This window comes from Sylvia atricapilla, chromosome 2 (assembly GCF_009819655.1).
Source record: "Sylvia atricapilla isolate bSylAtr1 chromosome 2, bSylAtr1.pri, whole genome shotgun sequence".
NCBI classification, from domain to species: domain Eukaryota; kingdom Metazoa; phylum Chordata; class Aves; order Passeriformes; family Sylviidae; genus Sylvia; species Sylvia atricapilla.
This window is the reverse complement of record NC_089141.1, coordinates 80374369-80391548: the sequence shown is the minus strand read 5'-3', so window position 1 is coordinate 80391548 and position 17180 is coordinate 80374369. Positions and strand designations below refer to the sequence as shown.

Sequence of the window (17180 nt, the reverse complement as noted above, 5' to 3'; positions counted from 1 at the left end):
TGCCTATTAATGTGTTTTATGTGAAAGGGTTCATGTGGACAACTCGACTGCGATGTTGAGTTCATCTGCTTTACGGGGAATATACATTTGACAGAAGATCAGAAGAGCAGCTCCTGCAGAGCTTACATGTTCTTGTTAAAGTGTATACAGACAAAGAAATTTGCAACAAATCCATGGCTAGGATCTGCATGGAACAGGTAAAATAATTGACTTCCTTTTCCTGCTTACCCCTGTCTCCTCAAAATTTGTACATTTTAAGATAGATTTAGCTTTAGACAGTGAAATAAACTTAGGAGAGAGAATAGTTTTCTCTTTTGCCTCCCCTGTTTTTCGAAGTGGTGTGGATCCTATTCAGCAGTTTCCCATTACTTTGCCCTCCTTGCTTGCAGATCTGTGTGCAGTGTCTGCCCTCTCCCTCTCAGTGTGGGAAAAGCACATTTCCCTGTGCCTGCCTGAGGACTCTTATAACATTGACAAAAGCTGCTTCTCTTATGCTGCCAGCTCTATTTTTTCCTCCTCCTGCCTAAAAGAACCTCTGGTTTTCCATAGATGCCAGCCAAGATAAAATTAGCTGTGTTTGGATGTCAGAAAGGCAATGTGGATATCCGTGTGACTCCTTAGCAGCTGACTCTATACAGCAATTCAGCAAATTTAATTTTCAGGGGGATGAGGTGTTAGACAAAAGTTTAATGTTTACATTTATACAGGGTGATTTTTTCACACTGTGTTTAGAGATGGAGTTCTGGGTCTTGCTGATGTACTGGTGTTCCTAGTCTGGCTTCCTAAAGTTTGTATCTATGCTTGCATGCTGAGTGGGTACTTGAACAGCATCCCATGCCCTGGTAAATGCTCTCATCATGGCCTAGTGTGGGATTGGGCATGTCCTTGTGTGTAAGTCACAGAACATGCTGAGTTGGAAGGGACCCAGAAGGATCACTGAGTCCACCTCCTGGCCCTGTGCAAGACATCCCAAGAGTCACACCATGTGCCTGAGAGCATTGTCCCAAAGCTTGTTGAACTCAGACAGGCTTTGTGCTGTGGCCACTTCCATGGGGAACCCGTTCCAATGTTCAACCACCCTCTCTGTCAAAAACTTTTCCCTGATACCTAACCTAATGAATGGAGTGGGTGAGTCGGGAAGCCAGTGAAGTGAACAGAGAAAAAACTTATCCTTGTACTTAACTGATAATGTAGATGCTACTGAACTGACTGGCTTGACAGCTTTTGGGTTTGTTGCCTGCTGAGCAGCAGGATTTGTCCTCCATCTCTGAATCAGCTAAACTGGCTTTAAAATGTGTGGTCTTTTATGCTCTTTTCTCCCTGCATGAATCCAGTGAAATGCAGCTGCTCTGATTTCAGTCCCTGTCAGCCACAGAAAAGTGTCAAATCTGACAAGTGTGTTGAAATGCTGGTGCAGATTTAAACACTATCAAGACATGAGAACAAACATGTTTTTAGATACTTTTATTAAGTGTGACATAGAGGCATCCAATCAGTTCATTCTCATGCATGCCCTATGATTCAGGTGGAATGTTTTTCACATAACTTTCTTGGTGACCTTTTAGAGAAAAGGTGAAATAGAAAATAACCTGGAGAAATGCCTGGTCAGCTTTTTAGAGACTTGCATTTGGTGCTGCATCATGGTCACAACCTGTACTGTTTAGACAGCAGCAACTCACACCCCCTGTTCTAGCACACTGAGATGTAAATCAGGAGGTTCCCTGAAACACTGCAATGGGTGCATAATCCAGGCATGTACTCTCTTCTCTACCAGAGCTGGTGAAAGGAATCTGCTGTGTCAGCTCAGGAGCTGAGAGAGGGACCTGCTATGGACCTTCTGGTCACTTTCTGCTTCTAAAAGGCAGAAAAATTACACACAGGCAAATTTTGTCCTGAATAGTGCTGCACTGGTGTGGTTCCTCAAAACAGCAAGCTTTAAGGAACCAAGTCACCTGAAGCACCTGCTCTGCAGCTCTTACCATGCCATGATACTTTAGCTGTATAGTAGGAATTGAATATACAATGTTCATGAAGACTTGAAAGTTTGAATCTGAGTCTCTTACCCACAATCTACTTTCTCGGGGGAAGGAAAAAATACAGAAACCTCCACTTAAAAATCTGATTTGACACAAACCCCCTCCAAGAACAGAGTTAGGATTATATCTTGAGAGATGAATTTACTTAACCTAAAGGGCAGCAAGAGAGGATTAGATATTTTAATTCCCTCCCTTTCCCTGATAACTGGAGAGAGTGCTGACACTTGTTTGGCTTGGGGAAGATGACCTGTACACAGAAGCGATTAATCTGTGAGGTGAATTATTTTTAACATCTCCAACTGAAAACGAAGTGGTTTTTTCACAAAACAAAGAATATTTTTCGCAGAGCATAATGGCACTCCTACAAAATCAGAGGTATTGTCACTCAAGTGGGACACGCAGGCTTGTGAATTGGTCTCACAGATGGGTCCCAGATTTTGCAATCTTCTCAAAGCAGCAGGGTGATGATTTTCAATGCTCTCACAAGTGAGAGGACTTAACTATGTGGAAAATATATGTCAGTAAGAATTGTAACATTTCAGAATAGCTAGGTACTTTGCTGCTGATCTTGAGATGCTAACTTTAGCTATCTAATTTTTAAAACATACTTGTCAGTTCAGTTTTCCCTGGGAGTTCTTACATGACAGACCAATGATGAAGCAAAAAGTGCTGTAAACTAGTAGGTGTTTATTTCTGAGAAAACACTGCAGTTTGGCATATTTCCAAATTAAGTGTGCAATTTTATTTTTCTTTTTTTTTTTTCATTATCATCCTTTCGTTTTTGTCCAACAGTTTTGGTTTTTTTTTCATTTAGTAGATAAAGCCTGAATAGGGATACACTCTTGGGCTCAGTCCTGTTCTCTCAGCAAACATATTTCCTATACAAGTATCTATTAACATCTATTGATACAAACATATTAAAAATTTGCTTTTTTATCAGTTATCATTTGCTTGAATTGTAAGTCAGTACGAAAGTAAATTTTGTTTCATTTATTTGGTATTTAATCCTGAATTATTCACCTGAGGTATGGATGATGTAGATGATCCCTAATTTTTCTTTTTTTAAGACATAGGCCTACTTAATTTCTGTGGGTAAGAGAAAGGCTGAACAAAAACAATCACTAGTGTCCCTTTTAGTTATCCAAGTATAACTTAATCTTTATCTCTAATCTCTTTATGACTGTAGTCATGTGAATATGAAAAAATATCCATTTCTTTAAAGCTAACTGTACTTTGGCTTTAGTATTAGACTATACTTTGTTATTTTCCTCATGACACCAACAGAACGGGAACGTCCCACAGCATGGCTGCAGCCATGGCTTCCATATGTTATTGTAAAGAGACAGCTGCTGTGGGACTGGAGTCAGTGTCTTGTGATGCTCTTCCACAGCCCTTCTTATTCTCCTCATTACAGTGTCAAACAAGGGCTCAGTGTCAGCTGAGAGAGGATTTGCCTCAGATGGATCTTGTGAGAGATTGAACAGCAGCGGAGGGTCATGATGGGCTACACCATCCCCGAAGCATGGACAAATTCCTCTTTTGAAACAGGCCCCAGAGGCTTCTGGCTGAAATACTGGAGTAGCATAATGAGCTTTCCATATGGTGCCACCTGTCACAGAAGAAGCACATTTGAACAGCTTAATGCCATTAGGAGCTGGAGGGTGGTCCCTGAAAGGTTGGTTCATGTTTAAATGATCTACTTTGTTGCTCCAGGGGGAAGCTTATGTTATGGTTATTGCATACAGGGAAAAGATACTGTGGAAGCTGGCAGGCATTCAAATGTTTTTTGTGGCTCATGGGTACACCTTGGCTCGGGGTACCATGTGCAGTATCTGGATGGTTAGCCCAATATTATCAGTACAGATTGAGCCTGCCACTTCCTTGTTCCTCTTAAAAAAATTCATGTCTCTTGGGCAGGGGAAAAATGGAGAATGTAGCCCCCAGTTTCTGGGTGTATATACTGATAGATGGTTCTTCTTCTGGCTCTTTACATCTGAGTGAAGAAGTACATTCAGGCAGAAACTGACCACAGTTTATTTCCCTGCTCATGTTCCAGCACATTTCCAAAAAGGGTGGTAACTGCAGGCCTTTAAAACAGCAAAATCTGGAGTCTAGTTTTTAAGTTAACATGAAGAAGGTAAATAGTTCACAGCTTTAGAGCTTGCACTTCACCAAACTCTTGTACTGACCGTGGGATAAGCTCAGGTTTGTAACTTGTGGTGAAAAAGTGGTAAATTACTAGGACTACAGCTGAATGCAGTTCATCAGGATATTTTACTTCTCCCTCTCTCCTCCTTTTTCTCCTGTTCCTTACCCCACATTTAGAAAGCCCTACACTGGACTCAGAGGCAAGGATGTGCCCAGCAAGAAGACAGCAATTAGACACTATGTCTGAAAAGGAGACAAGAAGAAAGGGGTCATTCACTGCTTGGAGTCACTTCTGTGCTCAAAGCATTAAAGAGCTGACAACTGCATTGTCCCTACATAGAATTTTCTTTTTGGTTCAATGGAGTCAGCTGAACTTTTCTTTCCTTTTTTCTCTTGTGTCCAGAGTTGTTCTTTATGTCTGGAGCCTGCAGCTTTATTCTTCAGTCTCCCTCTTGTCACTTTGCTACAGCAATATCTTATGAATAAATAAAATTTTAAAACTTCTTAAAAGGTGAAGGGGAACAAATAACAGATATTAAGCTTTAGGTAATATCTTAGATTAAAATAGCCATCTGGCTAGATCTGTATCTATTTTCACCACACAGTTTCCACATCTTGCTTCTACACTTTTATGGAGGGATGCTGTCTCAATGGTTCTGAAATGTTTTGGTGTAAGAAAATGAAGATAAATGTTAGATATCTCCATTTCTGAAATTGTGAAAGAAAGGATAAAGAATGTTTTCTGAAAGAAAAAAGGTTAGAGCATGGTGGTCATATTGCCAAGATTGTGGGTTCAATCCCAGATGGGTCATTTCCTAAAGCATTGGACTTGATGATCCTTATGGGCCATTTTCAGCTCAGACTATCATGGATCTGGGAATAAAGATGAAATCTTTCAACTTTCTGACAATTTACTAAGGCAGACAGATACTCCTTAGGTCTGTTTGAGTATTTGCTTTACTGCTGGCTGGATGTGCTCTGCATCCTCAAGCTTATCCCTGTCTTGTTACTAAAAGAATGACAAAAGTGCAAGCATCCTTTGTGATATCAAGGTGCTCAGAGCACGGGATTTGCCTCTTATGTCTATTGGTCAGGCAGCATAGATATTTGTTACAAGGAGTTAAACAAGCACTCCCTGGAACACACATTTTTTCTGAGTATGAAGCTCTAGTTGGAGTGCTGTTGTGATATTGCTAAAAAATCCATTTATTATATGAGATGGACAGATGGACTTACCTAGATGTACGTAGGAATTTGTGATCAGTGTTCAGAAAAACTGAACTAAGTAGGGTTTTTTTTGTTTGTTTGTGTTTGTTTTTTTTTTTTTTTTTTTTTTTTTTTTTTTTTTTTTTCTCCAAATAATTGAGATGATTTCTTTATAATTTATACACTACATGGCAATTTGGAGTAGTGAGTGTAGAGTGTCTGGGGAGAATTGCTCTGATTCTGCTCAATTTTAACATTCACTTTTCGCAGCTGCAGATAATTACTGGCGTTGCAGAGTGGGAGACGGGTCCTTGTTAGTTCACTTTGAAGGATAGAGAGAGGTGGATTTTAATTAACCTGTGTTGGTGAGCTGAGTAGACATCTGGGTTAGACAGAAGGATAAAAGAAAAAAGGTAGAAATCAGTGCTTATCTCCAACAGGCAAAGGAGGATATACAGTCTGCTGCTGAAGTAGCTCTGACAGAATCTGGAGGGTGCATGTGCATGTTAGGGCAGCGTGTTAATTTAGCATATCCAAGGGAAAGGAAACCTGCTGCCTCTATCCAAACATGTCTCAAACCCATCTCGTAACAATCAATCAGTTTAATGAGCAGAAAGAAATGGACAGTCACTAATAAGACTTATGGTGCAGAGGTAAAGGAAAGGACTCTTTAACATTTTAAACAAAGGATTTTTCTGGCTTCAGTGAAGGCCTTAAAGGACAGGTTCTGCCTGGGTGACATTAAGACACAATGGCTTCGTATCTAGGCTGATCAAGAGACAGATATTAACAGATAATAAAAATGTAATGTAAGTGTGACATACTTGCAAATGAGCTAAAACAGACTCTGTCTGTCAGCCCAATCAGAAGAAATTGCAGTTGGAGGAAAGAATCAAAATTTCTGGCCTGGCTGAAAGCTGAGCTATGTATTTGATTAGCTGGTCTTTTATATGCAGAAAATGGCATTGTTTTCAGGCCCCTTCCATAGGCAGTTCAATGAGAAAAATTGTAGAAATGCATAAGAAATCTTGATGTGCACATGGCTTCATAAGAATATGAAATGCTACAAATTCCACCTTGCATCTGTATGTTGTATGCATAGCTACTTAGGTAGAACTTATATAGCTTAGAAGAACAAGCAAAGTAATTTAACTAAGGGAATATCAGGAGAATCTGAAAAGCAATTCTTCAAATGCCCCGTTTGATTGGAGTATGAATTTAGCCTCTCACTAAGGAAGTGAGGTATGACTCTTCCAGCAGGAATATTATCCAGGAATTGGGGCAGTCAGACAGCTTTCTCTGCCCAGAAACTTTCAGTTTTCACAAAAAAGTGTTGTGCATTATAGAGAAACAAAGAGAGATCTCCAAGACTCTTTAAGCTCTACATCCCAGGAAACAAACCCCTTCATCTCAGGCAAGGCAGGACTATTAGCAACGAGGACTTGCGAAGAACTGAGAGTTTGAGACAATGTATCCATACATATTTATGTGTAAATACTTGTATATGTAGATTTTTACAATATATTCTGTTGGAAACTAGGGGACATACATATTTATGTGTATATACTTGTGTAAGTACATCTTTACATTATATTCTGTTGGAAACTAGGGGACATTACGTCACATCTGACCTGCAGGAGGGGGATGTCCATACTCACTGTCCTTCTGGTGCCAGCGCACTGCATGCAGGAGCACACCGCAGTAGTGGAACAGGAACTCGTGCCTGGAGTGCTGCTCTGTCCCCTGCAGCAGGGGGAGCAAGGTGTGCCCATCCAGGACCCTGAAGGAGAGCACTAGAATAACCAAACAGCTTGAAAATGTTAAGTCTGCAGCTGAAGCATGAGCAGTATTCACTCTATATGTGCAGTGTTAAGATTTCAAGTGTCATCATTAAACCAGGGTACTGTTTAGCTAATGGACCCTGAGATTTTTAATTGGGTGAATGTGTGGAGACCAGTAATTAGCAATTACTTAGAAGTTTTTGCATTTACAGCTAGTTCACACATCCTGCCTGGGGAGATCAGACATCATTACTCTAATTTTCCTGGAAGTGATAGCAATAGTGAAGGCATGGTTCACAGATTCTAATTTTGCCACCTGAAATGGAAATCGCTGACTGCCCTGTGAGCACCGGGCTTTGTAAAAATGATTTAAAAAATAAGTCATTTTACTGGGTTTAGTTACAATCTACCAGTACTTCCATGATTTTTTGCTGAAATGGCTTAGCCACACACACTTTCCCATTGGAGAGGTCTGTTTTTTTCAGTCATCCTAGTGTCCCAAATCAACCAAGTTGCTTTTCAGTGATAGGAGAACTGAGTTAGCTAAATGACCCTTGATAAAACACTGTGGGTGTTAGGATGCGTGACAGAGTCGCCTTCTGTCTAAATAAAGAAAGAGAAGCAATATAATCTATGAAGCCACCTCTGTACCTGTCCTGAGGCACTGCCCCTCCAGCCAGTTGAACTACTGTAGGATAAATGTCCATGAGGCTTGTAGGTTCATCAATAACTGTCCCTGCAGGCAACACTCCTGGCCATCTGACTATACCTGGAACACGGATTCCTCCTTCCCATCCTCCCATTCCTTTGCCACCTGTTGTAGAAGGGAGAGAAGTGTCAAAAAGATAAAAGAATAGGAGATACTAGATGTTTATTGTGCATGAGAAAATGTTTTAAAACTTTCAGAATATTTCATGCACCGTTAATGAAAACATACTAAATCTCGGAAAACAGTATACTATCATTCAGTAGTGGCTCTGCTTGTTAATTTGTATGTGTGGTTTATTTATCTGCTTGTTTTTAATATGTGGTTCTCAATAACAAGAGTAAGTTTTATAGATATTTATTAATTAGCCTGTATTTTTTACTCTTGCTAGTTTGTCTCACTGGCATATCCCCTTCATGTGGACATAAACACTTATGTCTTTCTATTATTGATAGCTAAATTGATATTGTATCCCCTCTTGCCTTCTCTCTAAGTAGGCATGATTTCATTATTGTTCTCTCATCCTAAACTTCCTAATCACATTTCTCTTTCCCCTCTGGACTCTCTTGTTACCAATATACTTGTGTTCAGCTAGTGGAAGTGAATTCCTTAGATCAGATTCTAAGCTATTCAAGTGAGCCTCTTGGCCTTTCTTTTTGCATCTATTACTGGCGTGGAATCTTCATATCAAGAACTAAAGGCAAATTTTACATTTTGGACTGTGTGTAGGTGGATCCCAGCTGTATCAAACATTGCTTGTGTGGCTCATCAAGTAACTTATTACAAGACAATGTGCATTGTGATGCTGAGCAAGATCAATGTGCACATGACTCCTCTTCTGTAGGGAAACGTGATGGATGCAGCTTTCAGACTTCATTACACAGTAAGTGCCAAGCTGCCCAAGATGTCACAGTGGCTTTTCAAGGCTTGGTAATCTGGAGGAAGCACATACAAAAGATACCATAGAACTTCATTTACACAGAGATTTTTGTCACTGTGTTGCAAGCCAGTCATAGAGAGTCTAGAAGAAATTTCACAGGATGGGTAAGAAACTGGAGAACTATAATAAGAAAAATAGGCATCATGATATCTACCAGTGTTGACACAGATAATCTGTAGAGAGGAGCCTTTTGAAATTCAAAAAAGGCAAATGCAGGGTCCTGTATCTTGGGAAGAATAACCCCATGCCCCATGACAGGCTGTGGCTGATCTGCTGGAAAGGAGCTCTGCAGGGAAGGATCTGGGTGTCCTGGTGGACAACAAGCTCTTCATGAGCCAGAAGTGCCCTTGGGGCCAAGAAGCCCAAGGGTGTCCTGGAGTGTCAGGAAGAGCATTGCCAGTAGACTGAGGGAAGTGTCCCTGTCCCTCTACTCAGCTCCAGCCCTATGAATAGCAGATGCCCTTTGTTTCAGCCCTGAAATCCAAGATTATAATCCTATCATATAGTTTATTAAATATAGTCTGTTTAGATGTATTTTTTCTATCACTGTTTTTTCAAGAGGAAGTGTCATGCACGTACAAACTACTAAAACTTTACCTTTATATATCCCATTCCATCCACCCAACTGAGAATTTCCTCTGCGAGCCTCTAAGAATCCTCCATGATCAGATGCAAAATAAACAAATGTAGTATTCTTCAAGTCCTTTTTGTCAATAGCATTCAGAAGCCTGCCTATAAACAAAGCAAAATATCATAATTACATCAGCAGATGCAGTCAGATTTTTAGGTCTTGACTCCACATTCAGTGAGGAAAGTTTAAGCTTTCATCCTAAGAAAATAAAAAAGAGGTATTGTATAGTTATGGTATGGCAATCTCTGAAACCGACTGTGTAACCAAGGTCAGTTTGCTGATTTTTACATATCCCAAAAGGGAGTTTGGTGATTACCCTTCTAATGTTATTTCCACATCCAAGTGAATGAAGAATTTTCTTCAAGACCGACACTTACCCACGATCCAGTCCATCTCCTCTACATTATCTCCATACAGGCCATGCCTGCTTCTTCCTTGAAACTTTTCTGTGGTAATGAGAGGGGTGTGAACATGTAAAAGGGAAACAAAGAGAAGAAATGGTCTGTGCTTGTTTCTGAAATAAAAGAAAACAATAGTCATTTCTCTTCAAATTGTCATTCAACCCAAAATATAACAGTGGTATTGAAGTTACACTCTCAATTTATATTATATTGTGATCTCAGCAATTTTTATTTTGACAAATTTTTAGCTTTGAGGTCTTGAGAGACAGAGGGATTAAAACATGCCCCTCAAATATGTTTTTGCTATGTTAAGCAAAACAGTAATGGGTCCTTTCTTTTTCCAGTTCCATATTAGATATTCATTAGACAGAACATTAAATAAACAACTAGAAGAGGTCATAGCCAAAAGACTGACACATTCCTGTAAGCAGGGAGAATAGGACTCACTTGCCCAAATTTAAATATGCATGTGCATCACTGAGTATCTGAGCTGTCCTCATGGAGGAGGCAGGTATCACCCACAGTGAAACCTTATGGCTTCAACATCAAGCCAGGTAGGATATCCCATGAACCTGAGATTACCTATGCTCAAAGTTTTAGAGAAGGAATTTATATTAACTCAAATTTCCTTTAAAAAACAAACACACAACCCTAAACCCTGACAGAAATATGGATATGCCCAGATTTAACACACAAATACTTTTAAAGACTTAGCAGTTTTTGTTGCAAAGTTTCGTAGAGAGCGAGGACATGATTTATATTTGGATTGAGGGTTGAGAAACCCCAGACTGAGCCCTGAAGCCTACGAAGCCTGTGAGCCCTGTGGCGTAGGTGAAAATTCATGTTAAGGCACACCCAGGAAATAGTGGGTTTCTAGGTGTAGTGCTGTGGCATGAACAGTTCAGCCACCTTAAGAATAAGATAAACAGTGTTTGTTTGCATTCTTTGTCTGGCCTGTCATTATAAACTATACTAAGAATCTATATAACCCATCATCTGAGGGGGAATAAACAGAGAATGCCGTGCTAACCACATTGGTTCAACGTCTCGTTTTGCTCTCTGTCTGCACTCCTGTTATTTAGAGCCTCTGTCAATTGGTTTTCTCAATTCCTATTGAGGTTACTGATAATAAATGAAGGACACCTTTGGGAAAAAAAGTAAACAAACCCACAAAACTAAACAAAACTCTCTATCACTGTCCTGTTTGTTAAACATTAACTTCATTAACTTCTGTGACAGTCCATTCACCACCCTAAGATCATTTTTCTTTCCTACTGGCAAAGGCACAGTATTTGGCCAGGACCCCTTTGTGTCCCACCCCAGTCTGCTCCTCACCTGTGCTGATTACCTTTCAATGAATGTAATTGCCTCCTTCAGCATATTAGAAGTAGTCTTTTGTAGGTTCATTGGTTGTTCCGTGATATCATGGTTTCTCATCAGGATACAGTTCCAGTACTTGGTGAAACCATAGCTGGAGAACCAGGAGATGAAATGAAGGAGACCACAAATGGCCAGACAGATGATTATTTTCCATTTTACTGGGAATAAATTGGCAAGTTTTCCAATCACAAGAGTAAATACTGCAAGGATGATCATCTGAGTGTAAAACCAATACATTTCTTGCAAAGACTTAGCCAGTTCAGGGTCATCAGTGTCTTGACACTCATTCACAAGGGTAAAAGGCATGCCATAAAAATAATCAAACCCATGATTTAAGGGATGGTGGCAGTGATCATGGCGGGTTTTGCAGTTCACACCCATATGCCACTTCCCTGGAAATAAAAAACAAAGATCCTAAATCCAGTAGTAATCCAGGGTGTGTCTGTCTGTATTTCTCATTTAAGGTGCAGCCAAGGGAGGAGCTGATGTGCAATGGGGACAGACTCATGGAGCAGTAGTGTACCCTCCCTTGAGACACTGACAGACATTGATGAAGCCCCTCTCAGCCATCTCTTCTCAAGGCTGAACAGGCCCATCTCCCTCAGCCTTTCCTCTCAAGAGAGATGCTTCAGTCCCCTAATTATCTTCATTATTGATGAATACTGGGTGCTGACTCTTGGGAGCATCACTGGTGACAATTAGACCCTGTGCCACTGATTATAACCCTCTGGGATCAGCTGTTCAGCCAGTTCTCAACCCACCTCCCTGTCCATGCACCCAGTCCTCTCTTCCAGAGTTTGCCTATGAGGATATTGTGACAGACAGTGTTAAAAACCTTGCTGAAGTGAGTATCATCAAAACCACTGTGCTGAAATTGATATAATTAAGATTGATATAATGTGGTGTCTTGGTGCCAGCTGGCAGATGACATTTTTCTTCTCTAATACATCAGTGAATATCTCTGTTGGTTCATCCTAAAGCAATCTGTGCTGGGCAAACAAGATTCTTTCCTTTCAATTTATTTCCACTTGCAGTGAGGTTTTATGTATTACATACACCTCATTTTGGATTTACCAGATATGCTGTACTCACATTGGACTTGTGGATAGTGTTCTAAATACCCTGCTGATTTTGAAAGTTATGGATACAAGAAAATCTAGTGTAACTGATCCTGGACATTTTGACAAAATAAAAAGTATTTACAGAAGTAACCCAATTAGAATAACAAACAATGAAAAGGCAACAACTTTCTTTGTTTCATACCTATAAGTGCTGTAGAATAACCTTGCTGGTAGAGTATTTTGGCAAAAGTAGTTTCATTTGGTGGAAGCCCCCCTGAACCCCCATTCCAGAAGAGAACCTGCCGCTGAGTGCTGGATGCCATGCCTAGACAGGAATAATTGTCTTTAAAATAAAACAAGCCAGATTTCAGATTTTCAGTCTTAGATTGTGCTTTCTGATGAATGGGACTCAGTTCCCTAAGCCTAGTGCTTTTTTATAAGCCATTTCCTTGCCCTAGGATATTATGCTTGACCTCCAAAATTATGTCTTTTCCAAATTCCGTGTCATCATGTGCTAGTCCAATGCAGATGCGGTGCTGGGATGTCTACAAATGGCAGGAAGACACCTACATTTGGATATTAGGCAACTTCTTACAATCAAAGTTCTAGCTAAATATGATGTTAACTTAAAAAAAAGGTAAATAAGTTTTATCTAGAACAAAAGTCTTACAGGGTTAGGGAAAGACACTTCTGAAATGTACAGTTCATGATTACATTTCTCTTTAAGTGAGTCAGAATCACATCAGAAGCTACACTGATTATTACTACTATATGCAGTGGCTGAAGTCTTCTGCCATAAATTTATATGGCTGAAGTAAATCTGTTTTAAGACACAATTGCTAAGAACTATTCCACAGTCTGACACACTTCACTGTGAAAAGGTTTGCCAGGATATAAGAAATATTACATTTAATATTATCCTATTGCCACTGAACATACAACATCACACAAGTTTTTTTTCTTTCTTTTTCTACCTCTGGGTGCTTTGTATTGTTTGGTTTTTTGTCCATTTCTGTGTTATCATTTAGCTACACATAATGTGTTTTACATGGGAATTTTCCCATAGAAATCAATCATTAGTCATCTCTAATTTTTGCCCATTTCACTGAGACTCCAAATCCCAAGATTAACTGTCTTTTAACATGGTTTATTTAAGGGGATTTTTAATATCAACACTGACTAGACTAACTGCAGCAAACCATTGGAGAAAGGCCCAACCTGATCTGATCGGGTATCTGCCAGTCAGGAAAGCGGCTCTGCTTGGAGTACAGACAGCTGCTGCAGCAATGTGCTGAGTAAGTCTCACTCCATCCTTTGCCAGACCATCAATATTAGGAGTCCTAAAGAAAAAAAAACCCATCTCTGAAAAAAAATGTATTACACAGAAATTCATGGCAAACTTCTTGTTTTGTTGAGCATGTCACCATCAAATTTACAAAAATCTGTGTACCTACAACTCAGCTGGAAAAGTCTGTATTTTATATGTATTTTTGAGATATCTTGACTTCTTAGAAATGATTTTTCCATGGGTATATATGTTTTTATTAATAACTAAAAAAAAAGAGAGGAAAAAAGACAAGGTATCTCAGGTATGTCCCACATCAAAATTCCATGCAGCATAGGGAACAACAGTCTTTTCACAATGCAACATCCAAGACAATAATAGGCAAGAACAAAGACACATCATTCTCTCAATCTATATAGAGATTGCAAACTGCATTAGGGATAAATATATCCCATAAACTGACCTGTCATTTCACAGTAAGTCTACTAGACTTGTTAAGAAAATATTAAATTCTAATCTCATTCCTTCATATTTCAACCGTGGAATTATGGAAATTTATGTATTATACTCATGCCTGAGAAGTACAGTGCATAAACATTTTTGCAGAGAGAGTCCTAAGTCCCAGGGAGTTTCTCAAGGATGCCTGTAAAATTAGAACTTCAGTAGGAATTACAGTAGAATATGCATTTTGTACATAGTTTGAAAAAAAAGTGTATCAAGATAAACTAATAAATTAATAATTAATTTTAATGCTAAGTATCATCAGTAGGTTTTTTAAATGAAGTTCACCAGGAATGGATAATTTATTTCATACCTTATTGTATCATTGCCATAGCAACCCACATCTCCAATGCCAAGGTCATCAGCCAGTATCAGTAAAAAGTTAGGTTTTGAAGGATTTGATACACAGATTCTTGGAAGCAGGCACAAAATTAGCCAAATGTTTAGGTAGCTCCTAAAAGCAAAAGTAAAGAGGTAACATTACAAAAAAACAATTTTAAGTTTTATAATAGACTTTAAACTCCTATTCCTAAAGCTTTATGGGGACTCAGTGTAGGTGCAAACAGCAACTGAAGAGTACCAGCAGATGGAGCTCCTGAATATGTTCAGGACATTACATGAATATGTACAACATTGAGTTGTATAATATTAATATAATTTTGTGGGGTGGTTATTTATAATTGTTGTTGTTGTTGCTATTGTTTTTGCTGTTGTTATTTTATTATTATTTCAGACAGGAATTTTCTGCATTTCTGCAGAAGAAAAATGCAATCTGCATTTCTTTATTGACATTTTCACTGATCTCTGCAGGTGTTCCCAGGAGAATGAGTGGATAATTACAAGTGTCCTGAGGCACTCCCCTGTATGGAGCTGTAGGATGCTCCTGTCAAGGCTCCTGGAATGAGTGGGACAGGAGCACAAAGGTGGTTGGTGTGGAGTCATGCTGGCCATTATGGCAATGGCTTGACTGTGGCATTTACTGCACCCCCTGCTACACACAGTTTCTGGAAAGTGCTCCTTAAGCCATAGGACCATCTGAAAAATCAAGGTGCAACAACAGGCTTAAACTTGATTATCTTCCTAGGAGACCTTCAGAATATGTCTGCACATTTTAGTTGCTCAGAAGGTTTGCAATTGGGAGCTTACAGATGCTCACCTGAAGTAAAATGCGTATGCTAGAACACATCATCTGACTGCTAGCTCATTAATAGATACGACATTAGTTCATTAGTGGATACTACAATATGATAAATGTATGGTAAGTATATTATACCACACACTTTATACACTCCCAAACTTCCATGGCTTATAAAAATAGACTAATATGTTTTGAAATACCAGTAGAGTCAAACCTGTGTTGGCTACTATTAGAGTCTTATTGAGTTGGAGTAGTGGTAGCAGGGAAAATGTGAAATTAACTGCTTATGTTTTCTTAAGCACAACATCTAAAATATAGGAAAGAACATCAGTGAATGTCTTTCTTACCATTGTTTTCCCTGGTAAACTTCATAGTTTTCCATTTTATGAAATGGGTACATAGTTGGTCATTGAAATTCTGATGAAAAAGGAAAAGAAAGAAATCTGAACTGAGAAGTTCTGGTGATTTTGCATGCAGTTTTGCAAGGTCTGGCCTGCTTCCAGCTGCTGCTAACTCCAGGGGGACTTGTGAGGATTTGGAAACAAGGCAAAATGTTATTGTTTTAAAAAATGCTAAAGGTGCCTATTACTCAATACATGCACAGAACTGTTGGTGTTCACTAAAAGGGAATGTTCTCACCATTTTACAAATGAGGTGAAAGTATTATCTCACTTTTTGCTTAACTTCAGATCAACTTTAGGGAAAAGAATTTAACCTTTATTGTGAGTTTATAAACTACAATAAATATGTCAAATAAAAGCCATCCTGGAAACTAAATTTGTCACTGTTATTCTTAGGAAAGGGGCAGTATTGTTCTTTGGTTTAGATGCCATCTAATACATTCAAGAAGGTGTTTCTATCTGAATTGTTACTAAAGACATCTGGAAACTAGAATTTACTAGAGACATAAATAACTTTATGATTATTTCCTTAAAGGACTCCAAACCTTAATGTTTATTTGTAAATTTAACAAGACAGTTTTTCTACCTACCAACTCTATGAAGTCAACTTGGACTTTAAAAATCTAGAAATAATCTTTTCATTTTTTATTTTTTTCTGGTAAAGCAACTTTTATGAGTGGAAGTGTTTTTCTCTGCTTGCTGAAATAGGTTCACTTTGGAAAAAAGAATGGCTGGGGACACACACTCCTTTTCTTTGTGAGTGGCCTAAGAGATGTACAGATAATGTTGCACTGGAATTGTGCAGAGTCCTGTAGAAGTACATGGTAAACTGGCTGCAGTGGGGATTGGCACATGCTCACCTTTGTGGAGTACACTGAGCTAAATTAAAGATGATATTCATTCCATCACTGACTAGAGACAAAAAAAATTTGGAAATATCCCCTCCATGCAATATCCCTGCTTTTCCACACTTCTTTCTGTTTCTAAACAGTGCAAGAGCAAAGACATTGTTGGCTGTACCAAAGAACAGATTGAAAGTAATAAGAACTTTTACTTTCTATAATAACTCAGAACACATTTGTAAACACAGGGTCACTTCTAAACACAGAGAACTGAAAAGTTCTATCTTGACTAATGAAAGACTTGGGGTTTTTTGTCCAAAAATGAAAACACAGTATTTTCTGAGAGCTTTTTTTTTCTGCCTTTTTAGTACACAAGAGTTCACTTGGAGTGTCTGAAGAATACTAAACTGCCCAGAGCAGAGTATAATCCTGCCTTATGAATTTCAGAGGATGAGCCATAAGACAAAAAAATTGCAGATACTGATCAGGAAAAGAGTATTATTATTCTGCTCAGGAAAATGGTATTAAAAGAGTCAGAACTTGGGGTCCATTGATAATTTTTTCAAGCAACACCTATATTCTTGTTTGGCTGTGGCTGAGACAATAAAGGAAATAAAAAACCCTAAAGAGACCCCTAAAATCTACCACCACCAAAACAAATAAACAAATCAAAAACAAAAGCAAACAAAAATAAGCCCCTTAAGCAAACAACAAAAACTCCAA

The 17180-nt window shown here is 38.9% G+C and overlaps 1 protein-coding gene across 3 annotated transcripts; it reads right to left on the bottom strand.

Annotated features, from left to right (window-relative positions):
* Positions 1-2713: 2713 nt before the first annotated feature.
* Positions 2714-15626, bottom strand: LOC136357887 (arylsulfatase D-like). Of its 3 annotated transcripts, XM_066313520.1 has the most exons (11): positions 14946-15111; positions 14641-14668; positions 14390-14530; positions 13509-13630; positions 12493-12615; positions 11198-11621; positions 9826-9962; positions 9415-9549; positions 7823-7985; positions 7049-7170; positions 2714-3645 (listed from the first exon to the last, which is right to left on the bottom strand). In XM_066313520.1, the coding sequence occupies exons 1-11, from the start codon at positions 15109-15111 to the stop codon at positions 3287-3289; spliced, it is 1920 nt and encodes a 639-aa protein (XP_066169617.1). In that variant the 3' UTR covers positions 2714-3286. The 3 variants fall into 3 exon arrangements, with proteins under 3 accessions (XP_066169617.1, XP_066169615.1, XP_066169616.1); XM_066313518.1 differs by lacking the exons at positions 14641-14668; positions 14946-15111 and adding an exon at positions 15562-15626; XM_066313519.1 differs by lacking the exons at positions 2714-3645; positions 14641-14668; positions 14946-15111 and adding exons at positions 5807-6700; positions 15562-15626 and having other exon boundaries at positions 7045-7170.
* Between the last annotated feature and the right edge of the window lie 1554 nt (positions 15627-17180).